The 26730-nt window shown below is 38.0% G+C and overlaps 1 protein-coding gene and 1 pseudogene across 8 annotated transcripts in view; one reads left to right on the top strand and one right to left on the bottom strand.

Moving 5' to 3' along the window:
* Positions 1-26730, top strand: part of MACROD2 (mono-ADP ribosylhydrolase 2) — a 1868269-nt gene that overhangs the window by 593654 nt on the left and 1247885 nt on the right. For all 8 annotated transcript variants that reach the window (XM_070588786.1, XM_070588788.1, XM_070588789.1 and 5 more), the window contains exon 5: positions 8524-8640. In XM_070588786.1, coding sequence (XP_070444887.1) covers positions 8524-8640 — 117 coding nt within the window. The remainder of the gene's footprint in view (positions 1-8523; positions 8641-26730) is intronic.
* LOC103553826 (dynein light chain 1, cytoplasmic-like) lies at positions 10483-13407 on the bottom strand (annotated as a pseudogene).

The raw sequence follows: 26730 nt of genomic DNA, 5'->3' as shown, positions 1-26730 counted from the left end.
AAAGGTTTGTTGATCTATTAAAAGATGTATGTTCCATACTAATATATTTTGTACATTGTTGATTATTTTTTATTTTAGTGAAAACATGGTTCTGAGCCCTTCTGTCCTATTTTCTTCATTTCCAACGAAAGGGACCATGGTTTATACTCTGCGTTATTAGAGAGTAGGGATTAAGAACACAGACTTTCAGTTCAGGCAAACATGGGCTCTGACCACAGCTTCTACATGATCTTGCATAAAGTCCTTACCTTCTATTTCTTACTTGTTAAGTAGTCATCCTAATAGATCCTACCTGTTAAAAATTCTCATAATGATTAAATGTAATAGCATAACCAGCATTTATTGCATATGTGCTGCATGCCAGGCATTAAAGTATGTGCCATGTGATAACTAATTTATTCACAAACACCCTTAATTTTGAATAGAGGTCCTATGAGGGTCCCCATTTTACAAATGAGAAAAATAAAAGCATCATAAGCTAAAATGGTGGCACTAGGACTCAAACCTCTGCCTCTGACTCCAGGAGGATCCTCTTTCCACTTTGCAACACTGCCTTTTATAAGGTGAAAGCTTACAAGTCACTTAGCACACCAGAAGCCACACAGAAAATCTTCAAAAGATGTGACATATTATTATCATTATTTGATTCCCTCACAGCTTTTTGAAGAATGCTTTGTACAAGGTAGTTGTTTTATAAATTTATGTTGATTTGATTTGGAAAGAACTCTGTTGTATCCTCTTGGGCTTCTAAGAGGTATATTCAATGACAGAGCCTCTTATTTTTCAGGCTAATATGATTTGTGTGGCTGCTTTTAGATTAAGTTACTGCCTTTTATTTACCAAAGAAGATTAAATGAATATGTGCAGTTCTAAGAACTTCAAAATCCCCCTTGCTAAAAACTGTTTATAAAATTGTCTTTGTAAGACAAGGAAGAGACCTCATAGGGCCAGTTTCTAAAATAACTGGATTTCACTAAATGGTGCTTTTAGTGTTTTTCACAAGGTGCATTCAGAACTCTTTCCTGGTTCTGTTTTTGCTAGCTCTTCACTGCCATGGTGTCTGATGGATTCCTGGTCAGTGCTTTGTGGCTTGCTTTTTCTTTCTTGTTTTCAGGATCAATCGTTCATTTGTTTATAAAGTGAGGAGCTTTACCTGAGGAATACCAGAGAGACAGCTTGGAATCTGTGGGATAAAATAAGTCTTATGTCAGAAAAATTGATATGGTTTCATGTCCCATCTCTTTTGTCTTTATTTTAGCTATTTAAATAGTAGGATAAGACTATCCTATAAAAAACATTCTCAAACTCTAAACCCCAAGGTGATATTGACAAAAGTGAAGCACAATTTCCCCAAGCACAGCAGAAACCCATCTTTCTACCCTACCCTCAGACAGTCTAATTCTCTAGGCTATAGTGTAAGGAAACCTAAATAAGATGGCCTAATTAACAGGCTGAAATCTTCTGAATTTAGCCTTTGTTAGATAACTGGAAGAAATATGCTGGGAGTCAAAGGCCCGTGCCTTAGTTAATCATCTTAGTTAATCAAAATGCCTGCAAGCATTTTGTCCTTGTCAGGATGGTAAATGACAGGTGTGTAAGTACAACAGAACGCCTGGTCTTTGGATGAAGCTTCAGCCAGACTTCCCTTAGCCGTGATGAAGAGCAGCCCCATGAGTGACCTCAGTGATCACTCGATTACTAGCTGACCATACCAGAGGCAGTTTCTAGGCAGTCCTTGGCCCTTACCTTCTATTAGTCCATTTTCAATCACAAAGTAGGAGGAAAAGATATTTGAATGAATAAGATAGGCTGGCTTTGCTGGTCACTGAGTCCTCACAATCTAGCATGACCTGGACTCTGAGGCATACCTAAGGGAATGAATTTGGCCCAGATAATATATTCATTCTAGTAGTAAAAACTGAATATTTTGCATAAAAGTTTAAAAAATAGCAATAATCAAGCTGGATGAAAATCACCATTATAGTATTTACAACAGAAGTAAATGTATTAGTCAAGACAAACTGCTGTCACAATCATCCTGAAATCTCAGTGGCTTTATCTATCACTTGATTCACCGTCCAGTGCGGGAAGTAGAGGTCCTGTGGAGCTTTCTTCCACACAGTCGTTTAGGGATTCAGGCACTTTCCTTTTTGTGCTTTACTATCTCCTGGGGCATTGGAGTCCTGCACCGGATCCTCTGCTTTCAGCCTGCAGACAGTGAAAGATCATGTGGAAGACTGTGTGCAGGATTTTTAGGGATTGGACATAGAAGTAATTACATCATTTATACTCAAACTCCTTTAATCAGAACTCAGTCTCATGACTCCACTCACACTCCTTTAAACAGAGCTCAGTCTCATGACTCCACATAACTACAAGGGAGGCTGTGAAGTGCTGTCCAGCTATGTGCCCAGGAAGAAAAATAAATGGGCTTTGGAGAACATATTTATTTATGGAGCTTAGTTGTCTTTTTTTTTCCCTATAGTATATATTTCTTTGGTAGGATAAAAGGCATAGATAGTCCTGTTAGTCTCTGGAAAATTGTTTTCAACTTTCCTTTCTCTTTCAGACTTTTGATTTTTTTTTTTTTTTTTTCCAATTGCAATTAGGGTTAGACATTTCGGATCAGACAGAATACATTCTGTGTTAGCCTGAGTGTTGACGCTTGGTCCTCCATCCCCTCCCACCCTGGGATTGGGGGTAAGAGAGAGGGTCAAAGTGCTACTGTGTTGAATCTCATTTCTTGCCACTATCAACTTGCTGCCTTTTTAGCCTGACCATCCGGGAAACTAAAGGAGCAGGTTTTCTTCAAGGCTGCACCAGACCTAAGGGAAGTGGATGACTTTTCAGATTCTGTGAATTGTTAACACTTTTAATATGGAAACTTGTTACTAAAAAAAAAAGAAAAGAAAAGAAAAAAGGGGCTGGCCTGGTGGTGCAGCAGTTAAGTGTGCACATTCCACTTTGGCGGCCCTGGGCTCACCGATTTGGATCCCCAGTGTGGACACGACACCGCTTGGCAAGCCAGGCTGTGGTAGGCGTCCCACATATAAAGTAGAGGAAGATGGGCATGGATGTTAGTGCAGGGCCAGTCTTCCTCAGCAAAACGAGGAGGATTGGCAGTCGATGTTAGCTCAGGGTTAATCTTCCTCAGGAAAAAAAAAGGAAACTTGTTACTAGATTTGTGACTACCACCTTCTGGCTATGTATTTAACTTTACTTTTTAATATCTGATTCTTTGGCTTTACAGTAGCCTGACCACTTCCTGAATATTATTTTTTAAAAAACAAAGCTATGCTACTTTTCCTCACAAATTTGATTGCCTTTAATTCAACTAAGCACCTACAACAAGTCAGTTATGAAGATAGCTGGGGATATAAAAAAGAATAAGTCACCTCCTGTGCCCTCAAGGGGCTGAGAGACGAAGGGAGGAGACAGACTTTTCAGCAGATAAACATTCTGCTGTGTTTATGTAATAACTATAAAACAGTTTATAAATATGAAAATAAGAGTACAAACCAAAATATTATGGGAACATAAAGAGACATTATTTTGTCCTCTAAAGGTTGTGAGTAGTTTTTTAGAGGGGAAAACATTTGAACTTGAAATGAAGTTGAAAAATGAGAAGGACCTCGCTAGGCAGAAAAGAAAAGGGTAGCTGGATACCCTGTGTACAGAGTACTTTGCAAAGAAGTCATGGTGTGTTGAGGGAAAGGTGAGGATTTATGTGTGTCTAGATCAGAAGATGTGAAGAGAAAGAGTGGGATAATGTGAGGTTGGGAGGGCAAGTTGTAACCACATTTGTGAAAGGTCCAAAAGACTATAATTTGGAATTAAGAGTTTTCTAATATATGGGGAACAGCGAACATTACTAGCAGGGAAGTGATAAAATCAGATTTCCATTTTAGGAAAATAAGTCTAGCAAAAGAATTGGCAACAGATTAGTGAATTTTAAACACTCATGTTGAGTTTGTGCATATGGAGATATCCCTTTTTTTCCTTTCAAAGACATAACAATACTTTTAAGCACAGAATTTATACAAGAGATATTACCATTGCCTTTTCCTCTCACACACTTCTTCTACAGGCCACAAATAGAGCTCTGAAAAAACATGAGATCATGTTTTAATCCATCAAAAATGTGTATACTTCCAGCTTCTGATAATGACAGAATAGCTTGTGTCAGATTAGCCTTCCCACCAATAGTAATTATAAATCCTTGACAAAATAGCAAAGCAATAGCAGAAAGTGTTTATTGGCGCTAGAGAGCAACTAAAAGCAGGCTGGAACCTTTGAAAGAAGGAAACCACATTGGGTGAGATTTGTGTTTAAATAGCTTTGACCCTGAGGACCCTCTCTACCCCAAATAGAAGTAGCTGGTAGGGCTCAAACAGAAAGCAATGGTTTTATCGGCTTTAGTAATCAAAAGACTGAATTCAGCCTTGCCAGTAAGACTAGGAATTGAGATGAGGATCCCAGAAGGGAGAGAGCCACAGAGGGGAGCCACACAGGAAAATATGACCCAGAGTCATGCAAAAAATCAGTCACTATAAACAGATTCATAGCTGACCTATATACTGGAACTGGCAGACAGGGACTTTAAAATCACTATGTGAAATGTTAAGGCATTTACATGAAAAGAAGGATATAATGGGTGAGGACATGAGAAATTTCATGAAAACTGTAAGAAAAAAACCAAATGAAAATCTCAAGAACTGAAAGAATAAAGTACCCAAATTTTTTTTAAAAATTGGATGGAACTAATAGGAGATTTAACACAACTCAGTAATAAAAAGACAATAAAAATTAGCAAAAGACATGAGCAGTCACTTCCAAAAAGAATATGTATAGATGGCCACCAAGCTCTTGGCAAGATACATTATCATTAGTCATCAGGGAAGTGTAAATTGAAATCACATTAGGAGACCCCTTTATATCCACCAGAATTGCTGAAATTAAAAAGACGGACACCACCAAAGGACTGCCACAATGTAACTCTCATGCATACGTTGCTGGGTGCATATGTAAATTGGTATAATTACCTGGGAAAACTGTATGTTAGTTCTTTATAAAGTAAAACCCAGCAATTTTGCTCATCGATGTTTGTCTAATGGAAATGAAAACATATAGCCACAAAAGGACTTGCGTAAGTGTGAAGATTTATTCATAATAACTAAAAACTGTAAATACTCCAATGTGCATTCACAGATGAATGGATAAAAAAAATTATGGTATGTTCAACAATGGAATATTACTCAGGAATAAAAAGGAATGAAGTACTAATGCATGCAACAACACAGATGAATTTCAAAAATATGCTGAGTGAAAGAAGCTATTCCCCTGCCGCAAATCTCTTATATGAAGTCTGAAGCTATATAAGAGGCAAAACTTAGCTGCAGTGATTGAAATCAGAAAACGAGCTCCTGCTGGGTGGGGAGAAGGGAAATTGGATGGAAAGGGCACAAGAGAACTTTTTGGGTTGATGGAAATGTTTTGTATCTTTACTGACATCATGTTACGAGTGTATACATTTGTTAAAATTCATCAACGCTGTACTTAAAATCTGTGCATTTGATTGTATGTATATTACAACTCATAAGTAGAATTGATGAAAATTAAAAAGTAATGTAATATAGTGGTTCAACATGCCACATGCAGGAATTGAGGTAAGACTGCCTGAATTCAAGTCTTGAAGGCAGTGAATTATAATGGTTAAGACCATAGTTGCTACATCAGACAAATCTGGGGTTTTGCATCATATTGCCAATATTTTGTGAATGTATGCAAGTTATTAACCTGTTCTAAACTCCTATAAAATGAAAATGATAAAATTAGTATCTATATGATACGGTTTTCCTCAGTATAGTGCCTGGCACATGGATGCACTCAGTACATTTGAGCTGCAGTCATTATTATTAAATAATTCTCCAGCTAGACTTTCATTGCCCCATTGCAGTCATGAATGCTGGTATAACCATGAAGATTTTGAGAATTAGATTCATACAAACTGCATTAGGCTGTAATCTAAATAATGCAGACAATATGTGACTGCATATGACTAAGTACACTAGCAAATCCTATTTTAGTTATCCACTTCAAACTAAGTAACTAATTATCTCTTTGCCGAGAAAAAATGTTTACTTTAAAATACTTTTCTTTAAGCTCTTGCAAAAAATTTTTTGAACATAGAAAAATTAGAACCTAATTTTTTCCCTCGTAGTCTCACCCTCTGTTTCCCAACCCATAATTACTTTTTATATTTTGATGTATATCTTTCCAGCACATATACATGTATATACATACATATATTTACATGGATGTATATATACATGTGTATAAGTGTGTATGTATAACTTGGTAAACAAAATTATGACTATACTGTATATACTCTTTTAAACCTGGCATTTTACTTAGAAGTCTTTTCATGTTTAGGACTCTATTTACATGGAGTTGGCACATTCTTTTTAACAGCTGCATAATAGTCCATTGCATTGATGGACTTTTATTTATTTAACTAGCTCTCTACTTATCGGAGTAATGCCAAGTTTTCACTATTATAAACAACTTTGACATCTTTGTACCTACTTTTATCTTTTGTACTTCTGTTAATTATTTCATAGAATAAATTCAAAAATGTAAAATTGCTATGTGAAAGAGTTCGAACAAAATTTATTAACCTTGTTTTGTAAGAGAAAAATTATATGTGTGAGTGTGTGTGTGCATAAAGAGTAAAAGAATGAGCATCAGAATGTTGAAGAGTTCTCTGGGTGGTGGAGTAAATGATGGCTTTCATGTTCTTCTTGCTTCTCTATTTTTTTCATTTTTGAATAAGAAAAATTGTTTTAAAATAACATTTTAAAACTTACACAAAATTTCCACTTAAGGAGTTTGAGATAACCACCATTAATGGGGCACATGATACTGTAGTAAGCACTATATTCGTGCCTTTCATGCATTGTGTTATTCAAAGTCCATGCGCAACCATGTGAGGTAGTGCCGTTGTTAGTTCTGATTTCTAAGGAAACAGGGGCTTGGGCTTCATATGGCTGGTAAAGGTAGAGTCTGGATTTCAATCTAGGTTTTCTGAAATACTGTAGTCTAGAATAGTCTAGAATGAGTTCATTTTGTTGTGAAGGTCTTTGAGGACCAGATTCATTCTCAAACTTTACAGCTATGCAAATGATGGTGTAGTAAAGCCCAGATAAGCTTGTTTCTGGTCTGAGACTTGTTCAGCCAAAAGTGATGTCTTCATGCCAGTCAGTGGTAGCAGAAGCCACTTGGTCGTTAGATAAGTTATATGTTCCTCGCTGACAATCTCCTGTCTAGTATACAACTTCCTCTCGAAATAATAATAGTAGCAATAATAAAAAGCAGTGATCAATTACACAGTATTGTGGACTGTGGAAAGAGAGGAGCTCTTCAGACTGCTAATATCCTGGCCTGTTTTCACATCCCAGATTACTATTACTCTCTCTTTCTGTCTCTTTACCCTTTGTTTTGCAATCTTGCATTTCCTTGCAAGGGGCCCATTCAATAAGAACTAAGAACCCAAGTTCTCAATTTCCTAATTTTTGTGCATAATGATCTTTTAGTCTTCCACCTGTCCACTCACCCCCAATCTAGTCATATACAGTTTTAATTTCCAATGACATCAGATTTGTGTTTTTAAAAGGTGATTCTCACTGTGAAGGCCAGACATGAGGGTGGGGCGGGCAGGATGACAGGCCCAAGAGCTGCTTGGACCTGAGGTTGGTGAAGGGCAGATAGCCTGTTCATATAACAGAGCTAGAGCAGCAGCAGGAGCAATTCTGGTTTAATCCCTGTCAAGTGAGGGAGGGGCGGTCTTATGGGCCTTTATCAAGACCTAAGCTACGCTTGTCCATCATCTAGTGCCCTAGCAGATACCCTGCAGAAACACAATTGTATTTGTGGCATGCTGTTGTGGGGAGAAGGAACTCAGAGGTCTGGCTCTTGTTTTGATAGCTTTAATTCTACTCTTTCAGTTTTGAGGTGAGTACAAATGTTCCAGAGTGCCTTTCTCACTTTCTTCTCAACATTTTTTCTTCTATAACCTGTGGTGTGTTGGAGGCAACACTTACCAGCTCAGGAGATAGAACTATTAGCGTTTCTTCCCAACCCTATGTTTAATGACATCAAGTTGATAGTTTGAAACTGGACATGGTGGAGATATTTACAGAATTGAAATTGGAAAATTCTACAAATCGGGAACTCCCCCACCCCATGAGAACCTGTTGTTTAGCATTTAGCATCACATTACTTCTATAATCCTTCTACTTCTGCTCAGCACACAAACCAAACACACACATACATCCGCAGAGAGAGAGAGAGACTGAGAGAGAGAGAAACGCAGTGTTTGAGGGATTGGACACCATGGGTTTTCTTCCATGGGGCTACGGTGATCTCCAAGAGGAAAATATTGAGTTTCTTTTCTCTTCCTATCTCGAGTTTTGTGTTTATTTCCAAAAGACCAATTATGGGCTAACTTTTTTCTTTCTCCCTTAGTGGATGGCTGTATTCACAGAGCAGCTGGTCCCTGTTTGCTAGCTGAATGTCGTAACCTGAATGGCTGTGATACTGGACATGCAAAAATCACATGTGGCTATGACCTGCCTGCAAAATGTGAGTACAACTCTTTTGAACACTGTTTCAGAATCAGATGAGCACTCTTGTTTTATTCCTCAAGTGCATAAATGGAAAAGGAAATGATAGCAGTGATATTTAATTAAATGTGCTTATAATAAGATTTTATACATGGCAATAAAATGTGTCTTCAAAATATGTCTCCAAATATATATATATATATATATGTATGATGCTTAACTCTAGGTGATTTTTGTTCAGATCTTTGACAGAGTGTCTCTGAAACAGAAATAAAAATATGAGCAAAATATACATTATAATATTTAAGTGCTACAGAGTGACAGCTTCTGGAAATGATGGCAATTTCTTATTTCTTATTCAGGTTTCTTGATTGTGAATGTGTTTAGAGCAAAGGAGATCAAAGTGATGTATTGTGTTTTCAGCTGCCGTGTAAAGGCTGATTGGCAATTACAGCCAAGGCATCTGTCACACTTTGCTTTCAGGAAAAGCCAATGGAATGTGGTTGTCAGTGTGAGAATGTATTTGCTCTTTAATTGTGGAATGGTCAAAATTTCCATTATATTTGAATAGAGAGAAGTATTGCATTTGATTGACCTTGTTGCTTAGTCATTTAGCCAACTGAGTAGGGTGGTGTGGAATAAAAATACTAAGAGAGAAGCTAGTTAAAGGAACAGGCTTTTTATCACACAATCTTCAGGGCCTTGGGGGTGAAGGTAGAGGGTTTCATTGCACCATTGAGGTGTGCATTGATCTGGAAATTGGGAAACCAATTAATTGTTTATTCCACTCACCTGCTTCTCATGATACTGTCTGGGTCTGTGAATACGTTTTATGTAGAAGTGAAGTTGGTTTTGTTTTTGTTTTAACGGAGAAAATGTGACTAAAAAAATTGCAACACAATCTGTAGGATACTCTTTGGGCTCTGTATAGACAGGTTGTGTATGAATGAATTTTCCATGTATATGTGTGAATGGAGAGACAGTGTATTATCTTTTAAAGATTGCTTCGAAGTGTCTTTAAATATGAGGACTTTTAGTAAATAGTAATATATTAAAATGGTATTTTTCTTTATAAACATGATAATACTGCATTCTATATTCCTCACAGTGGGTTACTAGTGAAAATATATCAACTACATACTATTTAAGTTTTCCTTTAATGACTTCTCATTTTTCTTTCTTTGTTGATGTTTTTACCTTGTGTGAAAGAGTCAAATCATGTGTCAAATGGTCCCTCACTCCCACTTGGAATATATATTTATGTCAAATAAAGCTCCTTGTGTACAGTAGTATTTAGAGCAATTCTCCCTTTGACTCAGAGAACCTGAATATTAAAAGTGATTTCCCTTTCCAGGACTATATGGCTCTATATTTACAAATATTGGTCACTCTCTGTTTTTTGGTTTTTTGGTTTTTTTTTTCAGATTGGGAATAAGATTTAATCTAAAAGTGTCTCTGTCATGCATTTCTTGACATGTGCTTTTGAGTATTATTCTTCCATTCAAAAAGCTTGCAGGATGGGTGAGAATTAAAGACGCAAGGCTGTTGAATAAGCTAGTGTCTTATATTCCGCAGAAATGGTCAAGGACTCCTCCCCACTAACCTGGTCAGGAGCAAATGATAGGCTGTCTTCAACACTAGATTATTTGAACAAATCATAGTTAACACACTTCTCCAACAGATGTGTTTTTTTTTAAAAGAATGGATTTTGAGGAGAAAAAACATGGGGCAGAGAGATATGGAATAGAAAATAAATACAACTGTAAGCTGTTTTGCTAATTGTTTTATAACTGCAGCAAATTAGTACAGAGTATGCCCTGTACAAAACAACACAATAAAGGTTCAAAGATTGAGGTGTTCCCTTAGGCAAGGTTGAAGATTTCTGTCTCTGGTATTTGGAATTTAGGCTGCAGTCCTTGTTTTTGGGTGGATTACTGGGTGTGTGGCACAGTCCATGCTTTTAACCAGATTTGAACAGAAGAATGGCCACTTGTCCCAGGTAGAAATGTTTGCTTTCATGTGTCATATATCTACCAAAATTCCTCCCCATGATTCAGTGCCAGGTGGGGTTGTACTGATTGTCAGACTCCTTCTTAATATGGGGCAGAATGTCCTTCTTTATGCTATGTTTCTCAAACACCTGAGTAGCACACCCTACCAAGTCCTGTTGCATCTCCTCTGCCATGTTGGCATTTTTTATCACAGCCTTTCTGCCTTTCCATTGCACATGGTTACCATGGAGCCAAGGCTGGCCTACTGCAAAGGTCTCCTAGAGGAGGGGCTGGCAAGGCTCAGACCCTCTGGGGGGTAACCATTGCTACCAAAGCCATAGGGCATCTTGTCATTCTTCTTTTTTAACACCATACTACATTTGTGATATAGCTAACAGATACTACTCTGAGAACAAGCAGATTATTGGTTATTTTCAGTCTTGTATCTGTCCTTAAACCAAGGAATAATGCCTAGTCTCCTATTGACTCACTACTTTCTGTCTCATGTATTAAAACACAAATCAAACATTCTTCACCTCTCAGATTTCTGAAAACAGTCTCAGAATCACTAAATATGACCATATAAAATGATGGCTCTAGTGTATGGATTGACACCAGGGTAATTTTGTTTAATGTGCTTATTCTTGTTTGACATCCCTCTGTATAAGCTTCCTTTGAATGCCATTCAGCTTAGTTTCGACTTATTAAAGACATACAATACCAGGCACTGAGGTACAAAAGATCAATAATACCAGTTCCTGTGCTTGAGGAATTCCATGATTGAGTCATATCTTCGAGCTAAGGTGTGGCTTTCCTGGGCATCCTGGGGCAAGTGAGTCTTTGTGGGACAAAGACTTTAGACATGGAAAGTCAATCCACAGGACTTAGTACAGAATCTGTATGAGCTGAGATACTGAGAGCCTGACACACATTCAGGTCCTTGCATGCAGCCCACAGGGCACATCTAGTAAAAAATCATCCAACAGAATAGAAATACCAGACTGAAATGGTGGTGCCACCTCATGAAAGTCACAAAGTCACACGAGCTGTTTGTGGATAAATGTTGGTATTTCTCTATATTTAGAAAGATTAATGATTTATATTAAAAATGTAAAAGCAAGGAAAGCAATACAAAAATAAGTAAGAAGAGCTTACATTTGTTTTGGCACTTTTAGGATTTTACAAGCCCTTATATTTAAATTATATTTTATACATATTGTGTGTGTGTTTGTTCTCCGTTTTTCTATCCCTGAGAGATGTTTTTCTTTCTCATCAATTTGGTTCATCCATTTCAGAGTCGTTAACAATCCGCAGATGTGCTTTTGTAGAGAGAGAATGAAAAGAGAGCTCATTACATACTGTTTGGGTCATTTTCCCCCTCCATATTTAATAATTCCATGACAGTTTGACAGCAAAGACTAGTTCCTATGTGTCCTCTGTGACAACGGGTTTATCATTGTCAGGGTACCGAAGCCAGTCATCCAGCCACCAGTGATAATATCTTCAGGCATCAGCAATTTGTTTGGAAAATGCTATTGTCTGGGTTACAGACAAACTTGGTAATTTTGGACTGGTCTTTGCTCCTTTTATGCTTGCTAAATTAATCTTTCCATAAATACTTGTATTTGAATTGATTATACTTGTAGTCTGTATTCTGTGACTCATCATGATTGGTGGAATGATAAGCCTCAGAGATTTAGTTTATTCTTTACTGCTGGATGTTTCAAATGATTTCTTTTGACTTAGAATATCTCATCATTTTTTTCAAAAGTAATCCCAAGAGTGGGAAGCATATTGACCAATATTTCATTTAAGGCTATGACTAAGGAAATGACTTAGGAAGTAGACAAAGGACTGTTTGTATACTGGGAGCTTTTGGGACCTTCTCTTTTACAATATCAGATGTTTTTTGGATTCATAATCAATTTTGGAATCCAATAGATTTTTAGAAGCTTGTCAACACATGGGACGTTTCTATTCATGTTGTCATCATTCTACCAGAGGGTCAGCTTCATACGGGAGACGTTTATGCATCTCAGTCACGCTCCTAGTGTTAATATCTAGATATCTAGCATAGTGTCTCCTAAATATGTGCTGAACTAATATGAATGAATGAATGATCAAATGAATGGTTTCAGAACTTTTTGCCTGGTAAATAGTTTTTTGTGTGTTGCTTCTACTTCTACTTCTTTCCCTCCTGCAATCCATTCTGCCCAGTGCTGGTAGATTAATATTCCTAAATCCAGAGTCCTTATAATTACCTACAAGGCTCTAGATGATGTGACCCTCCGTACCTTTCTGACATCATCTTCTTCTGTTCTCTCCCTCACTGGCACAGGCTGCTGTGCTGATCTTTAATGCCTTTGCATTGGCATTCCCTCTGTGTGGAATTCTATTCTAGATTCCTACATGTTTGCTCCTCACCTACTTCAAACCCTTATTCAAATGTAACCTTAAGTGTCACCCTAACAAATCTATTTATAATTGCTTCTCTGCTTTATTTATAATTGCTTATCTATAGCATTTAACCTTCAAACACACTGTATTATTTACTTATTTTATTTATTGTCTGTCTCCCCCTAGCAACATGAGGTCAGAGATTTTTTTCTACATCCTTTTCATTTATTATTGTATACATACAGCTTAGAAAAATGTTTGACACCTAACAGAAATTCAAACAATATCTGTTGAATGAACGAATGAAATCTAACTCCACTCCTCTCAAAATCCTTCAATGGGTTTTTCCTCGGACTTGTTAGCCTGATTATTTTTGACCTTCCATGACTTACCGCCATATCTTGAACTACTTACAACCCTTTATATGATCTGAATTGCTCACAGTGGTATATCTGTGGATGGAGTTTGTGGTCGAGGCTATCTAGAAGGCTCTTTCCTTGATCCTTTCCAGCTGTCTTCCAGACTCATCTCAAATATCGCTTCTACCATAAAACAAGTCTTCCCTTATCAGCTGAGCTAAAAATGCCTTCTTTTACTTCAAAATCCAAAACACCTCATGTTACACGCTAAGGGCATTTTTCAGATGCTACTTTTTATTGTTATATGTACAAACTTTCCTTTCTAGCTTTCCAACAGTCCCTTGTATAGAATGTGTGCTAGAGAAATATCTATCAAATGAACTAATTGTTAAAGATGGCAGAGTGGTTGATAACTGGTGGTTAACATTCCTAAGAAACAATGAAATTAATGTCATTTATCTATTGTGTTTTTTAAATCACATTTTAAAATACAACTAATTCCAAAATGTCTTAGCTAAGAAATTTACTCTTAATGGAGCTTCTCCTAAAGGTGAAGAAATAAAAATAAAGAAACCATATCAGCTTTATTTAATGTTTTCAGCATAGCTCGCATGTCTGTTCTATTTCTTGAGAATGCTCCACTTTTAAGGCTAAATAATCATCAAACATAAATGGAAAAAATATTAAATCTGTATATATAAATTGATGGAATCTGTTTCTTTTATTCCTTCTCTTTAATGTTTGGAAGACATCAAAGGGTAATATTAGCATCCAAATCACAGTTTTTCATTAATCATTTGAAAGGAAACTCTAGAGTGAGAGACCATAGCATAATATGTTTGAATATCATACAGTAGTATGAATCAGAATCCTTATTCTATTCCCAGGTGCAATAATAATCAAATGATAGTAGTTTAAAAGGTACTGTTGATAATAATTAGTACTTCTCTTGTGCCCTTCATCAAGAAATCATGGTACTTTGAAACATTAGCTCATCAGTCCTTTTTGAAATCTCTATGAAGAAGTAACATGCCAATTAATGATATTTTTCTTCCAATGCAAAGAGAAATTCAGGTACAGAGAGGTTAAATTTGTTGCTCCCAATAACAAACTAAGCCCGTTTTAGGGGCATGGCAGTCACCAAGTGCCCCTGAGCTAGGGAGACAGTATATGGCAGTTGTTGGCCAGGCCTGCTGCCAGATTTGTACACAACATTTTATTGAACACAGCCACACCCATTTGTTTAGATATTGTCTATGGCTGATGTCACATTTCATGTGACAGGGTTGAGCTTGTGACAGGGACTGTATGATTACAAAGCCTAAAACATGTACTGTCTGGCCCTTTACAGAGAAAGGGTGCCAACTCCGCTGAAGGGAAATCCCCACTTTTTATAAAGGAGGAAACTAAGATTCAGAGAGGTTAAATATTTCTTGAATTTTATTGAATGTATGTGACTTACTCAAATTATTATTGACAAAAGTGAGACTGAAATACCTGCTGTCTATTTCTTGAGACAGTCCTTGCTTCTGCTGCCTCAATAGAACGTCACCTTGGGAAGATGATCTGAAGCTCTTTAAACTTTTTAAATTGTAAGGCCACCTTGAAAAAAAATGCCTGGAAAAAATGGTCATTTTTCTCAATAGGGCTAGAACTGGAAAGTGAATAAGTCAAGTCTCAGAAGAGAGAGTTAATTCAAACCACCAGAGTATTAGGCAATAAATCTTTATTCCTTGCTTCCTCGAGTGTTGTCAGCTAATGTGCTGAAAGGGAGCCTATAGTCCTGAGGAAATTCACTTTCTAGAGTTGCTAATTCATAAGATGGTTCTGAGTTAGTCCTCTGCAAAGCATGACCTGATTTCAGCCATCATGGGCTCTACCAGCAGGTGTCTGATTGTGAAGCCAGTGGAGTGGGCATGCTGCTAAGAGTATGACTCTGCCTGTCTTTGATGGAGACCTGAGGGCTCTCATGAGCCCCTTCCGTAACTAAATGACTTATATTACATAAAGAGAAAAATGGCTTTTGAAGAACATAAAATCATCTTCCTTCCTGAAGAGAGAGATGGGATTGTTCCTCCTAAAATCAACCCTGATTGGCTCATTTTCTTTAAGTGCTTTAGGAATTTAATTCCTATTTGAATTTATTTCTTCATAATTGCCACCCCTTTCTTTTATACAAAGCAGTTTCATACGCTTTATCTCCTTAGTCATCCTCATGATGAATGTGGAAGTAACAGGGGTGGAAAGATTGGAAAACCCAGAGCAGAGGTTCTCAAAATGTTCTCCCTGGAACAGAAGCAGCAGCATCACCTGGGAATTTGTTAGAGATGCAAATTCTTGTGCCCCACCCCAGACCTACGGAACCAGAAACTCCATATTTAACAAGCTCTCCAGGTGACTCTGATGCACAGTCAAGTGTGAGGACCATCCACCCAGACAGTGGTAGAATCCTGAGATCACTTGCCTTTTGATTCCTTGCCCTACCCCCTTTTGCTATGCAACACAGGCATCTTTTTTGGGTCACAGATTAGGGCTTTCTTCGAAGAGAACTCAGACGTGTCCTTCTTTTCCTTGTGGCATTTTCACAGTTAATGATATCTGTATTTATTTGTTTGCTTGTTTAATGCCTGTCTTCTCAAACAGAATGACAGTTTAAAGAGAGCAGACATCATATCGGACTCATTTACCCCTGGTATTCTTAGCCTCTGATATAGAGTACCCAGCACAGAGTTGGTGGCTTTTGATATGTATTTCCTGGAGGAATTAATTAATGCATTGTGTTTGTCATAGTCATAGCTGCCACTGCAGGAAACCAACCAAGAAGACGCTCAAGATAGGAATATGTGATTCCAGAAATCTGCAGAGCTAGTACTGCTGCCACTTGCAACGTCTCTGTTATCCTATCACCAAATATGCTCCCTCTTCAAAGACTAGCAGTGTAAGAAAGCACAGGGGGCAAAACTTGCTTAACTTGTCCACATGGCACACATATAACCTACCCTTAGATTATTTTTTTCATTTTCTCTCTCTTTTCTTTAACCCGTTGTGATAATGTAGATTCGATCCTCAAGTGACTTTGTGATGAAATAAATAGACAATTCTAATTGTAAATACTATCTTTTAAAAATATCTACATTTTGGAAGCAATGAGTGTTTACACTGTTGTATTCTGGATGAATGTAGAATAAATGCCTGTGCTTGGTTTGCATTATTTGACATCTTAGCAGGCTGTCAGATGACACTGTCTGTACCTTCTTGTTCCTATGTGATCAATAGGAAATAACGGTGTAAATCAATTCTAGGTAATAATGTAAATGAGCTCTCGAAGGCAATTCCTGCTGTGAAATAAGTAGTTAGCTGTGACACTGGCATTAACCGCAGTGGGGGTAATCAGCCTTTGGATGTGTTTAATCAGAGTTATCAGCTAAGATTAAAACGAGAGCCACTGTTGTGCAGGGATAATCATTTTCAGGACTTAAAAGATGAATATTTGAAGGTGTTCTCATAAATTAAAACCATCGGAATTGCTTTAAGTAATTTAGGATGCTTTGAGGTCAGCCACAAGCAAACAAGAAAGGTTAATCTCAGAGCCACGATAGTTAATGTGCAGGAATTGCAGAATACATTTATTGAAATAAGTAGTGAATGCTGAGTTACATGAAGATTTTCTCACAGTGCTAAAATGTTCCTTGAGCTATTACCGACATATATGATTTGATTAAAAAGTGGACAACATAGAACAATTTATAATTTTATTAATTATACTTGCAATTAATCACTAATCCAAAAGATTAAATATTAGACCACTTTGTGGCTTGATTAGAGGTGTTTCCAGTTGAAAATATTGATAGAACCAAGCTCTGCACTGTAGAATAAAAGATTGATTCTGGGTCAAGAACACTAACCCTGAAGGTGGGAGGTCTAAGGAGAAGTCCTGAATCTAGGATATTCTAATTGTTTGGTAAAATCCTTTAACCTCTGAGCCTGTGTTTCCTTATCCGTGATTATCTGGGGGTGATAATATCTACCTCAGGCAAGTTTGTTAAGGAATATACACAGAACCACTTTTTAATAGTGTAAGACATCATACAGATATATGGCTCTATTATTACTCGCAAAATACTTAGCATAACTCATTTACTTATTCAACCAACGTTTATTAGTGCTTACTCTGAGCTACAGTGCTCTTCTGGAATGTAGAAGACTATAGTAAAGAAGACAGCCAAGGTTCCCGTCCTCTTAGATCTTATGTTCTAGCAGAGAGAGGCAGACAATAAACACATTCACGTAAAAGCAAAGAACCTCAGACAATGTTAAGAACTATGAGGAAAATAAAGCACGACAATAGAATGGAGAGTGAGAGGAGGGGGCTGCTTTTCCTATGGTGGTCAGGAAAGGCCTCCCTGAGGAGATGATATTTGAGCTGAGAGCCATACTGCTATCTGGGAGAAATTTATTGCAGACCGAGTGAAAGTGCTTTACCATTGGGTTAAAAAAAGTCACCTTGCCTGATGTGTAAAATGTGCTAGTCCATGAATTTTTCGATTTTTCTTCCTTCCTACAAGTATTCTATTTCAGTTCTGACATGTGTAATTTTAATTTTAGTCTAATTTTTAGAGGTAATAAAGATAATGCTGCTGCTGCTGGAATCCACAAGAATTTTAATGGTCACCTAATCTGACCTCCTAATTTTACAGTTAAGGACACTGAGTCCCAGAAAGATTATTTCATTTTTCCCAGGGTCTTGTGGGACAGAGCCAAGACTAGAGCCTGAGTGTCTTGACTCACAGTGTAGTGCCCTTTCTGCTAAAAAGTACTGTCTCTTCTAGTCTCTCTGATAATACTCTCTAAAAGGAGTTTTTTTGAGAATTTGATCACCTATGAAGTGAGACGATGTACATGAACATACCTTTGAAAAACTGATTTCTTATTTCATACAGCACCTTATTATTAGTAATACTTTTAGTGGAGTTACATATAAATTCGTTATGATGTCATGAACTCTACAGTAAAAGTTTATGACAATAATCCACTTGAATATATACAGCAGTGACTGATGTCTGAGAAAATGTGGAAGTCACAGATAGGAATTAAGAAAAATTCTATACCATCATCAAGACTCGGACATTTGTTCCTGCTTCCTTCCAGTATCTTGTCCTCAGAGAAAAGGGAAACTCTTCAAAAGTCATTCTGGGAAACTTCAGATGGTAACTTTATTGGTTTTAAGATATGTTCACAAATTCTTTGTTATTTCTCCCCTCGAGAGGTAGAGTTTAATTCCCCTCCCCTTGCATGTGGCCTGAACTTAATGACTCCCTTCTAGTGAAAAGAATATGTCAGAGTAACGGGAATTACTCAGATTAGGTTACAAAAAGACTGTGGCTTCCATCTTCGGTGCCCTCTTTGCTTTCCCTTTCTCAAATCGCTCTGTATTAGTTTTCTAGGACTGCTGTAACAAATTACCACGAACTTGATGGCTTAAAACAGCAATTTATTCTCTCACAGTTATGGAGGCCAGAGGACTGAAATCAAGGCATCGGCAGGGCCCCACTCCTTATGAAGACTCCAGGGGAAAATCTGTCTTTGTCTCTTCCAGCTTCTTGTAGCTCCAAGGGTTCCTTGGCTTATGGCGACCTAATGCCAATCTTTGCTTCCATCTTCACATAGTCATCTTTTCTGGGTCTTTCTGTGTCTTTTTCCCTTTTCTTCTCTTATAAGGATATTTGTCATTGAACTTGGGACCCAGCCTAATCCAGCATGATCTCAAGGTCTTGAGATCCTTGTACATCTGCAAAGACCCTTTTTCCAAATTAATTCACATTCACAGGTTCCAGGGCTCAGGACATGGACCTATCTTTTTGGGGTCACCATTCAGCATGGTACACACTCTCTCTGGGTAAAGTCAGCTTCCATGTCATGAAGCAGCCCTGAAAAGACAAAAACTAACCAGCATGTTATAAGGGAACTCAGACAGCCTCTGAAGAGGCCCCTATGGCAAGAAACTGAGGCCTGCCTGCAACAATGTGAGTGAACTTGGCATCAGATCTTTTGTGACCTGCCAGAAGTCATAAAAGTGAGCTTGGGAGCACGTCCTCCAGCCCTAGTCAAGCTATCAGCTATCTGTAGCCCTGGCTGACAGCTTGACTACAGCATCATGAAAGACTCTCAGTCAGAACCATCCAGTTAAGCTATCTTGAATTCCTGACTTGCAGAAACCATGAGATAATAAATGTTTGTTATTTTAAGTTTGGAATATTTGTTATGCAGCAAAATATTACAGCAACTATGGCCATGAAGTTTATTAAGCAACATAAGATGCCACTGGCAGAGTGGTTGATGTCTATCACATTTTCTCAGCACATGACCTGCCAGGCTGAGGGACAAGCCTAAATGCAAAGTGAAAGCAAAATAGAATTGGGGGTAATGTTACATTTAATCAATGACCTTAAAATCAAGAAATGCAACCATATCCCTTCACCTCTGTCATAGACAGCATACTAGATTGGAAAAACTGCTACGTATGGAAACTTCTGTCATTTTATATATTAATAAGAAAAAAGATTAGTTGATTAGGGTCAAAGAGAACCCCAAGTCCAGCTTAGTAAAGAAGCATTAGTAGGAAAATAACACAAATCAAAATACACAATTGAGTATTAGTATTTACCTGATATTCCTTAAGTGTTTTTTAGTCTTTGCACTTCCTACTCACATGCTTTTTACTGATAGGAAACGCCATTTTCATTTTGAGAGGAAAAATTAATTCAGCCTGTCTCCTGTGTTGATGCTGCGAGCTAAGTAAAGCAGAGGTAACTTCCTATTTACATTTGTAGCGGTGCCCTGCTAAATCTGTTTGTTGTACTAGGTGGTGTGTTTCCCATTAGCTCCTTCATTTTTCAGAACCACCTAGAGTTTGTTCCATTTCTAATCACAAGCTATTTGTGAAATCCCTGTAATTTCCTAAGGCCTTCTGAAGCTTTCCTCTTCCTACCTGTGACATTTTGAGGAAAGATTTATTCCCCCTCTGTGTTTATTCTGCTTAGTGAAGATCATCAGAGATAACCTTAACCTTAACATCAGAAAGAGTATTTTTGCAAATTCTCTTTCAAATTGTGTCTGTATTGTATTTAGAGTCCAGTTACCCCTTGGAAGGTGTGGAAGGCAAAGCGCTGTCCATTTACGGACACTCAGTTTTTGCTTTCTTATGTCATGGCACCTGATGCCAAACACTTGTCTTTCCTTTCATGGCCAGGTGATTTTGTTCCTGTTTTAATGTTACTCCTGTGCTTAGGTATGTCATATACATATATACATATCTACATACACACATATGACATATGTATGACATATGACATATCATCTATATAATGTATACATTAGGAATGTCATATACACACACATATATATGTATGTATACATCTCCCTTTTCATGTCCTCCATTAGAAATATATTCTCATTATGCTGAGCACAGATTTCCTTCTGTGTTACATATGTTTTATGAGTATGGAATTCAGGGATTTTTTTCCAGTTTGTGGAGTTATTTGGGAAAGCATTCTGGGAGAGTTTGGGTTTGGGGATGGCTTGGTGGAACTAGGATGAGGGCCCTAGGGATCAGGAAATCTGCTAGAGGCATGCTGGAGCACAGGCAAAGGAAAGCTAACTACTGTGCTGGGCAGGCTGGCAGGACTGGGCCTTCCTCCTCCATGTGCCCAGGACACGTCCAACCTAATGTTTTAAAATTAAGAAAAAGTATCTTGGTTATCTTCCTCTTAGTAATATCGACTGCCTGAGTAGTTGGGTGGATAGGAAGAATGATACGAGATTGAGAACTGTCACATCAAAGTGTGCCCCTCAAGAATGGTCAGGGCTCCGTATGTAGAATATTACATAATTATGAGATTGAACCATATAGCGATACACATAGAGGGAGGTGAAATTTAGAAAAATATACATCAAAAAAGTTAATATTTGGGGCTGGCCTGCTGGCATAGTGGTCAAGTTTGCATGTTCTGCTTCAGTGGCCCAGGTTTCACAGGTTCGGATCCCAGGTGCAGACCTACCACTGCTCATCAAGCCATGCTGTGGTGGCATCCCACATAAAATAGGGGAAGATTGGCACAGGTGTTAGCTCAGCAACACCTTCTTCAAGCAAGAAGAGGAAGATTACCAACAGATGTTAGCTCAGAGCCAATCTTCTTCACACACACATGCAAAAAAAGTTAATATTTTAAACATTTCCTTATATTCTCTGTTGTCTGCAGTAGCAGTGTTTCTTCATATACTGTACCAAATTAACTGGTTGTCATGGGCACCAAATCTGTTACCTTAAACACATTAATATCACACACCAAGCAACATCCTATTGTTTATGCCTATTTGGAGATTAACCATCACATGGCCTTTTTTCCCCTCTTATTTTCCTTTTTGTCTTACTACTCCATTCAGAAATGATGGGATCAATATTTTAAAACCTGTATGTGAGATGTTTCTACTTATTGTTCATCGTAGTATACTAGCAACTTTTTATTCATCACTGTCCTTGAGGACATGCATTTGGGGACAATGGAGCTTTTGGTAAGAGTCTCACAAGTACAACATTTTAAAGCCGGAAAAAATAATCTAGAAATCACTCCTTTAGTAAGCAAGGCCAGTTTGTCCCATTAAGAACTAGGCAAGTATTTTTATCTGTTGTTTAAGACTGTCTACTTTGCATCTAATAATCTGTCTGGTACGTAGTAGGTAGTGATAAGTGTCTCATTCATTCATCAAACACTCATTGGTTCCTAAATTATGTGCCAGGGGCTTTGCTTATCTTTTGGGAAAGAATGATGTGCAAAATAGACAGAGACCTCACCTTCATGGAATTGAGTTGAGGTGAGCTGAAATGAATCAAGTGACTTGCTGTAGATCATATTAAGTGATAAAACCTTGCCAAGAATCCAGATTTTCAGATTCTCAGTCTATGGTCTTTTCTTCTTTTTCACGGAGATTTTATTTGGGGGATCTTATAATGAAAAGGTCTGGTGGTATTGGCCTTCTTACCTCATGTTTCCTTGGGATTTTCCTATGCAGTGACCAGTGGAAATGGTCAGTGGATTCTGACACATTTGTACCCTGGGATGGGGAGGAGGGACATGGCACACCTCTCTCTGATTAGATAATAAATGATTCAGAAAACCTTATTCTAACTTGGCATAAAGGGCATGGGGCTTTCTTGACTGGGGTCTGGTAAACAGCTGCCTGACATTTTCTAATCATTCATTTTCTAATGACACATAGAGCGCGTTTCTATAATCCCTATGAAAGAGTTTTATGTTTCACATTATTTAAGAATAAGGCAGACAGTGATTTGTAAACATTTTTTTCAATAATTAATCATGATTTGATATTCGTATGCTTTAGGAAGAAAAACTTTTGAATCTCTAGTCCTTAAATCAGAATGTCAAACATGTGTTGTTATACAATATGGAAGCCAATTAAACACAGACTAATTCATTATATATGGTTTTATTCTGTTTATTTTCCTTAGCAGCACCTTTTAAAAATGAGATTGACATATATCTGCCAAAGCATCTGTACCAAGTTATATTCCCAGACATAGAACATATGGGTGGAGTTCTGGTGGAATGCTTGCTTTATTGTCTGGTATTATGGCTTCTCTGTTCTTTTGTTTCCTTTTGCTCCTTTTTTTTCCATGCTTTATAACTGCCTCTCAAATTTTTCTTAAGCTATTTGATTGATTGACTTGTGGCATAATCTGTTTAAAGATAGCATTTAAAACTTCCTAAAGTCAATCAGTCGGCTAGAAATATTTAAATGGGTGTCCTTTCTGTCTCAAACTTTCTTTCCATTGATATCCGTTCTCATAAAATGGTTAAGAATGTGGACTTTGAAGCCCAACTTTCTGGGCTCACATTCAAGTTCTGGATTTGGGTAAGTTGTGAAGCCTGTTTGTGCCTCTGCGTTGCCAGCTGTAAATTGGGATAAGATTCTCCCCCTCACAGATGTAGAGAGCTATGAGTTACAGTCTGTAGTACTCAGAGCACTGCCTGCCTCCTAGTAAATGCTCTGTAAGATGAGCTGTTTTTCAGTGAGGTCCTCTTGACCATCTTATCTAAAATGTCCCCCAATCACTCTCTATCTCTTGCCCTGCTTTAGTTGACATCACAGCCCTTATCATTATCTGAGATTATTTTATATATCTATGGGTTTATTTGTTGAGTGTTAGTCTCTTCCACTGGAATGTAATCTTCATGAAAGCAGGGACTTTGTTCCTTGCTGTATCTCCAGATCCTAGGAAGTTATTCAAAACCATTTGTAAATGAACAAATGTAAGTGCACAGGAAACTTGGTTGAATTATGTATAATTATTGACAGAGCTACTGGAAGAACTGGCCTACCAGTACATTTAGTTTCATGCTCTGTTCGTTTGGCTCTTCTAGTAACTTGGCTAATAGTTACAAATAAGCCAGAAAAATAGCATCGATGTATGGGAAGGTCAAGACCACGCCTGACATTTGGTACATCCACCAAGAATATGTTAGGTGTGCTGCACATCTTTTTTCTATTTTTAAAAACTCTGTAGTTCAAGTAGTTGTGTCAGGATGAAATACAGCAGAAAGGAAGAGGTTTAAATAAGTTTAATGACCTGAGACCCATGCCTTGACTTGCCTAGCTAAAAGCCAGTTGTTTGATAGTGAGGTCCTTTCGTATTGATCTAGAGTCTGTATTCAAAGATGATTTCCAAGCTCTAATTTTTGTTAAACCTCATTAAAATAAAGTGATAATTTTATGGTTTTGAAATGTGTTGTGACTGACTTTCTGATGGAGACTGCTAGCCCCAGTGCTTACAACTTACATGTAAAGATGTTGAAAGGGGAAATATTGATGTGTGTTTCCTCTCTGTTCAAACTGTTCAGATTTTATGGGAAATAATAAAGCTTTACAACTTGTTCTTCACAAATAGGATGCTAGGGACTTGCGGCAACACGAGAAATCTATTTATTATTTTGTATCAGGGTAATCTGGGCCATCTCCCCCCTTCTAGACCCCCAGAGCTAATTGTTACTTGGAGTAGAAAAGGAAATAGCATGATAGTCAGTGGTTAGAGAATATTAATTTGACATAAATAGAATTTCCTTTTATTACAGGGAAGGTAATTATATGACCACTGGGCGATACAGGAGCATTCACTGTTAACCCCAATTTTACCAGATTGGGTGAGGCACAACCTACCCCATCAGGCCCTTAAGACTTCTGACATAAAGGTTTAAAAATACAGTTACAGTTTATTGCTTAGTAATCATTCCTACTTCCAGCACTTATAGTTGCAGCCCTGGTCCTGAGATTACTGCATCAGGTAGGGAAAAATAAAAGTTGAAGTGATGTGGGGAAGAAAGAAAATTATAGTTGTCATAGTAGTGTCCTCCCCACATCGGCAAGAATTGCGTAGTCATTCGGCCATCCTCCCCTACCTCCCCTTCCCCAGATCCACCAGAAAAACAGAGGAATATCTAGTGGGGACATTCCTTTAGTCCCACTCATATTGACTGGGGGCACACACTTATGAAGGCATTTAAGCCAACCCTTCATGTCTTTATATGCCCCTATTTTAGAAAACCAATGTTTCAATTGTCCATTCAAACTCTACTAAACTATTACTCTGAGGAAGATGCCTCTCTGCCCATTGTTGGACATTATAGTCTGTAAAGTGTGTTCTTAGGTCTGAAGAAATGTGATTCAGTGGTCTAAATTGGTATACTATCCTCTGTTCCAGTTCTTCTTTAGTACTCTGAGCATTTGCACCTACCATGAGGTAAGCTAAACTCAGTCCAGAGTCAGTGTCTGTTTCTGTCAAGATCTGTTTGTAGCCCCTGGGGCGACCTGCTTCAGCGTTACTTGCCATCTGTGTTCAAGGCCTTCCCCCGGGGGAATCTGCCATATAGCCGTCTACAGTCTCTGCCTCTTTTGTTGGCAGACAGAACAATTCTTATTGTCATTTTGCGCCTCAGAGGGTGGAAGAGGACAATGTCTAAAGTCAGCCCATCTCTGTATTGCTGCAGTACCCCCATACCCACTCATTTCATGGAGCCAGGTGGCCACCTTAAGCAAGTACATAGGGATATCTGCTTGTCAATTCCAATTACCTTCTGAACCTTGCAGGGAGTGGTTCTTCTGATGGGCATTGATATGTGCTACTTTAATGCACTCTTCAAATTCCCATAGTGATTTCCATAGGGCCATGCCCCATTTGGGCATCCGTATAATAGGCCGGGTTTCCATTGCCCTCCTGCTTGACCACATGGCCAAGCCATTGGCTATTGCCCGTGAGTTGGTAAAAACCCGAAACATAGGGGCTTTCATCATAAAACAGCCTGCCAAGCTGATTTGTTTTTACCTTGTTTATCAGAGTGGGGCCTTGCAAACAGGATATTGTCTGTTTACCTTGGAACTGTTGTCTACAAACCAAACAGCTCTTTCTTGGTCAGTTGAGAGCTGTTTATAGGGCACTGTCTAAGTATTCCTCCAGTTGCATGATCCTGTATAAACCATTTCCACTTTATTAGGGAACTCTTCTGGGCACTGACCTCTCTGTTATAGTGTTTCTTTAACATCATCCAAGGCCTCATGGGTATTACAGGTTTCAAGATGTATTTCATTTTCTTCAGTCATAGGAGTAGTTTCAGTTAATGTCTGGTAGCAAGCTAGTAATTTCCCCTCAGAGGGTGATTCTCTAGTTCAGAGTCACAGTAGTTGTCTCTGGGAGTCATTCACCAGCTTTTGCCACAGTCCCAGTTTGCACTCCACATTGGGCTATCACATAGAGAATTTGTTTGTATGAACACTCTAGGTTCTAGTCTACACTGAGTGGGTTTGGATAATCTTATGCATCCCCATTTAGTATGTCCAATTAATATTGCTTGAAGGATGGATTAACCTGCCTTCTATTTTATAATGCTAGGTATAAGCAACATTCCCCAGACAGATACAATGTCCATCTCCATAATGCATTCAGGTAAATGAGACACAACTGCTTCACCTAAAGCCTGAATAAACATACCAATTCTCCAAACTTTCAGCTTAGTCACATGAAAACTTCTATTCCTAACTGTAGCCTCCATTAGGACTTCGTTAACAGGTTTTGGTTTTACAATACTTGGTGGGGTAAGTATTCCCCAGCCAGACATAATATCCATTCCCATAAAACATTCAGGTCAAGGAGACACAACCTGTTCACATAGAGCCTGTTCAAATGTTCCAAATTTGGAATCCTATCAAGACTTTCATTTGTATATTCTCCCAGTCTAGTTGTAGTTCACTTCAGGGCTTTACCAGTGGGTTTTGGTGTCACAGTGCTTGCGGGTT

Source organism: Equus przewalskii, chromosome 21 (genome assembly GCF_037783145.1).
Source record: "Equus przewalskii isolate Varuska chromosome 21, EquPr2, whole genome shotgun sequence".
In the NCBI taxonomy this organism is placed as follows: Eukaryota; Metazoa; Chordata; class Mammalia; order Perissodactyla; family Equidae; genus Equus; species Equus przewalskii.
This window is presented reverse-complemented; position numbering and strand designations above follow the sequence as displayed.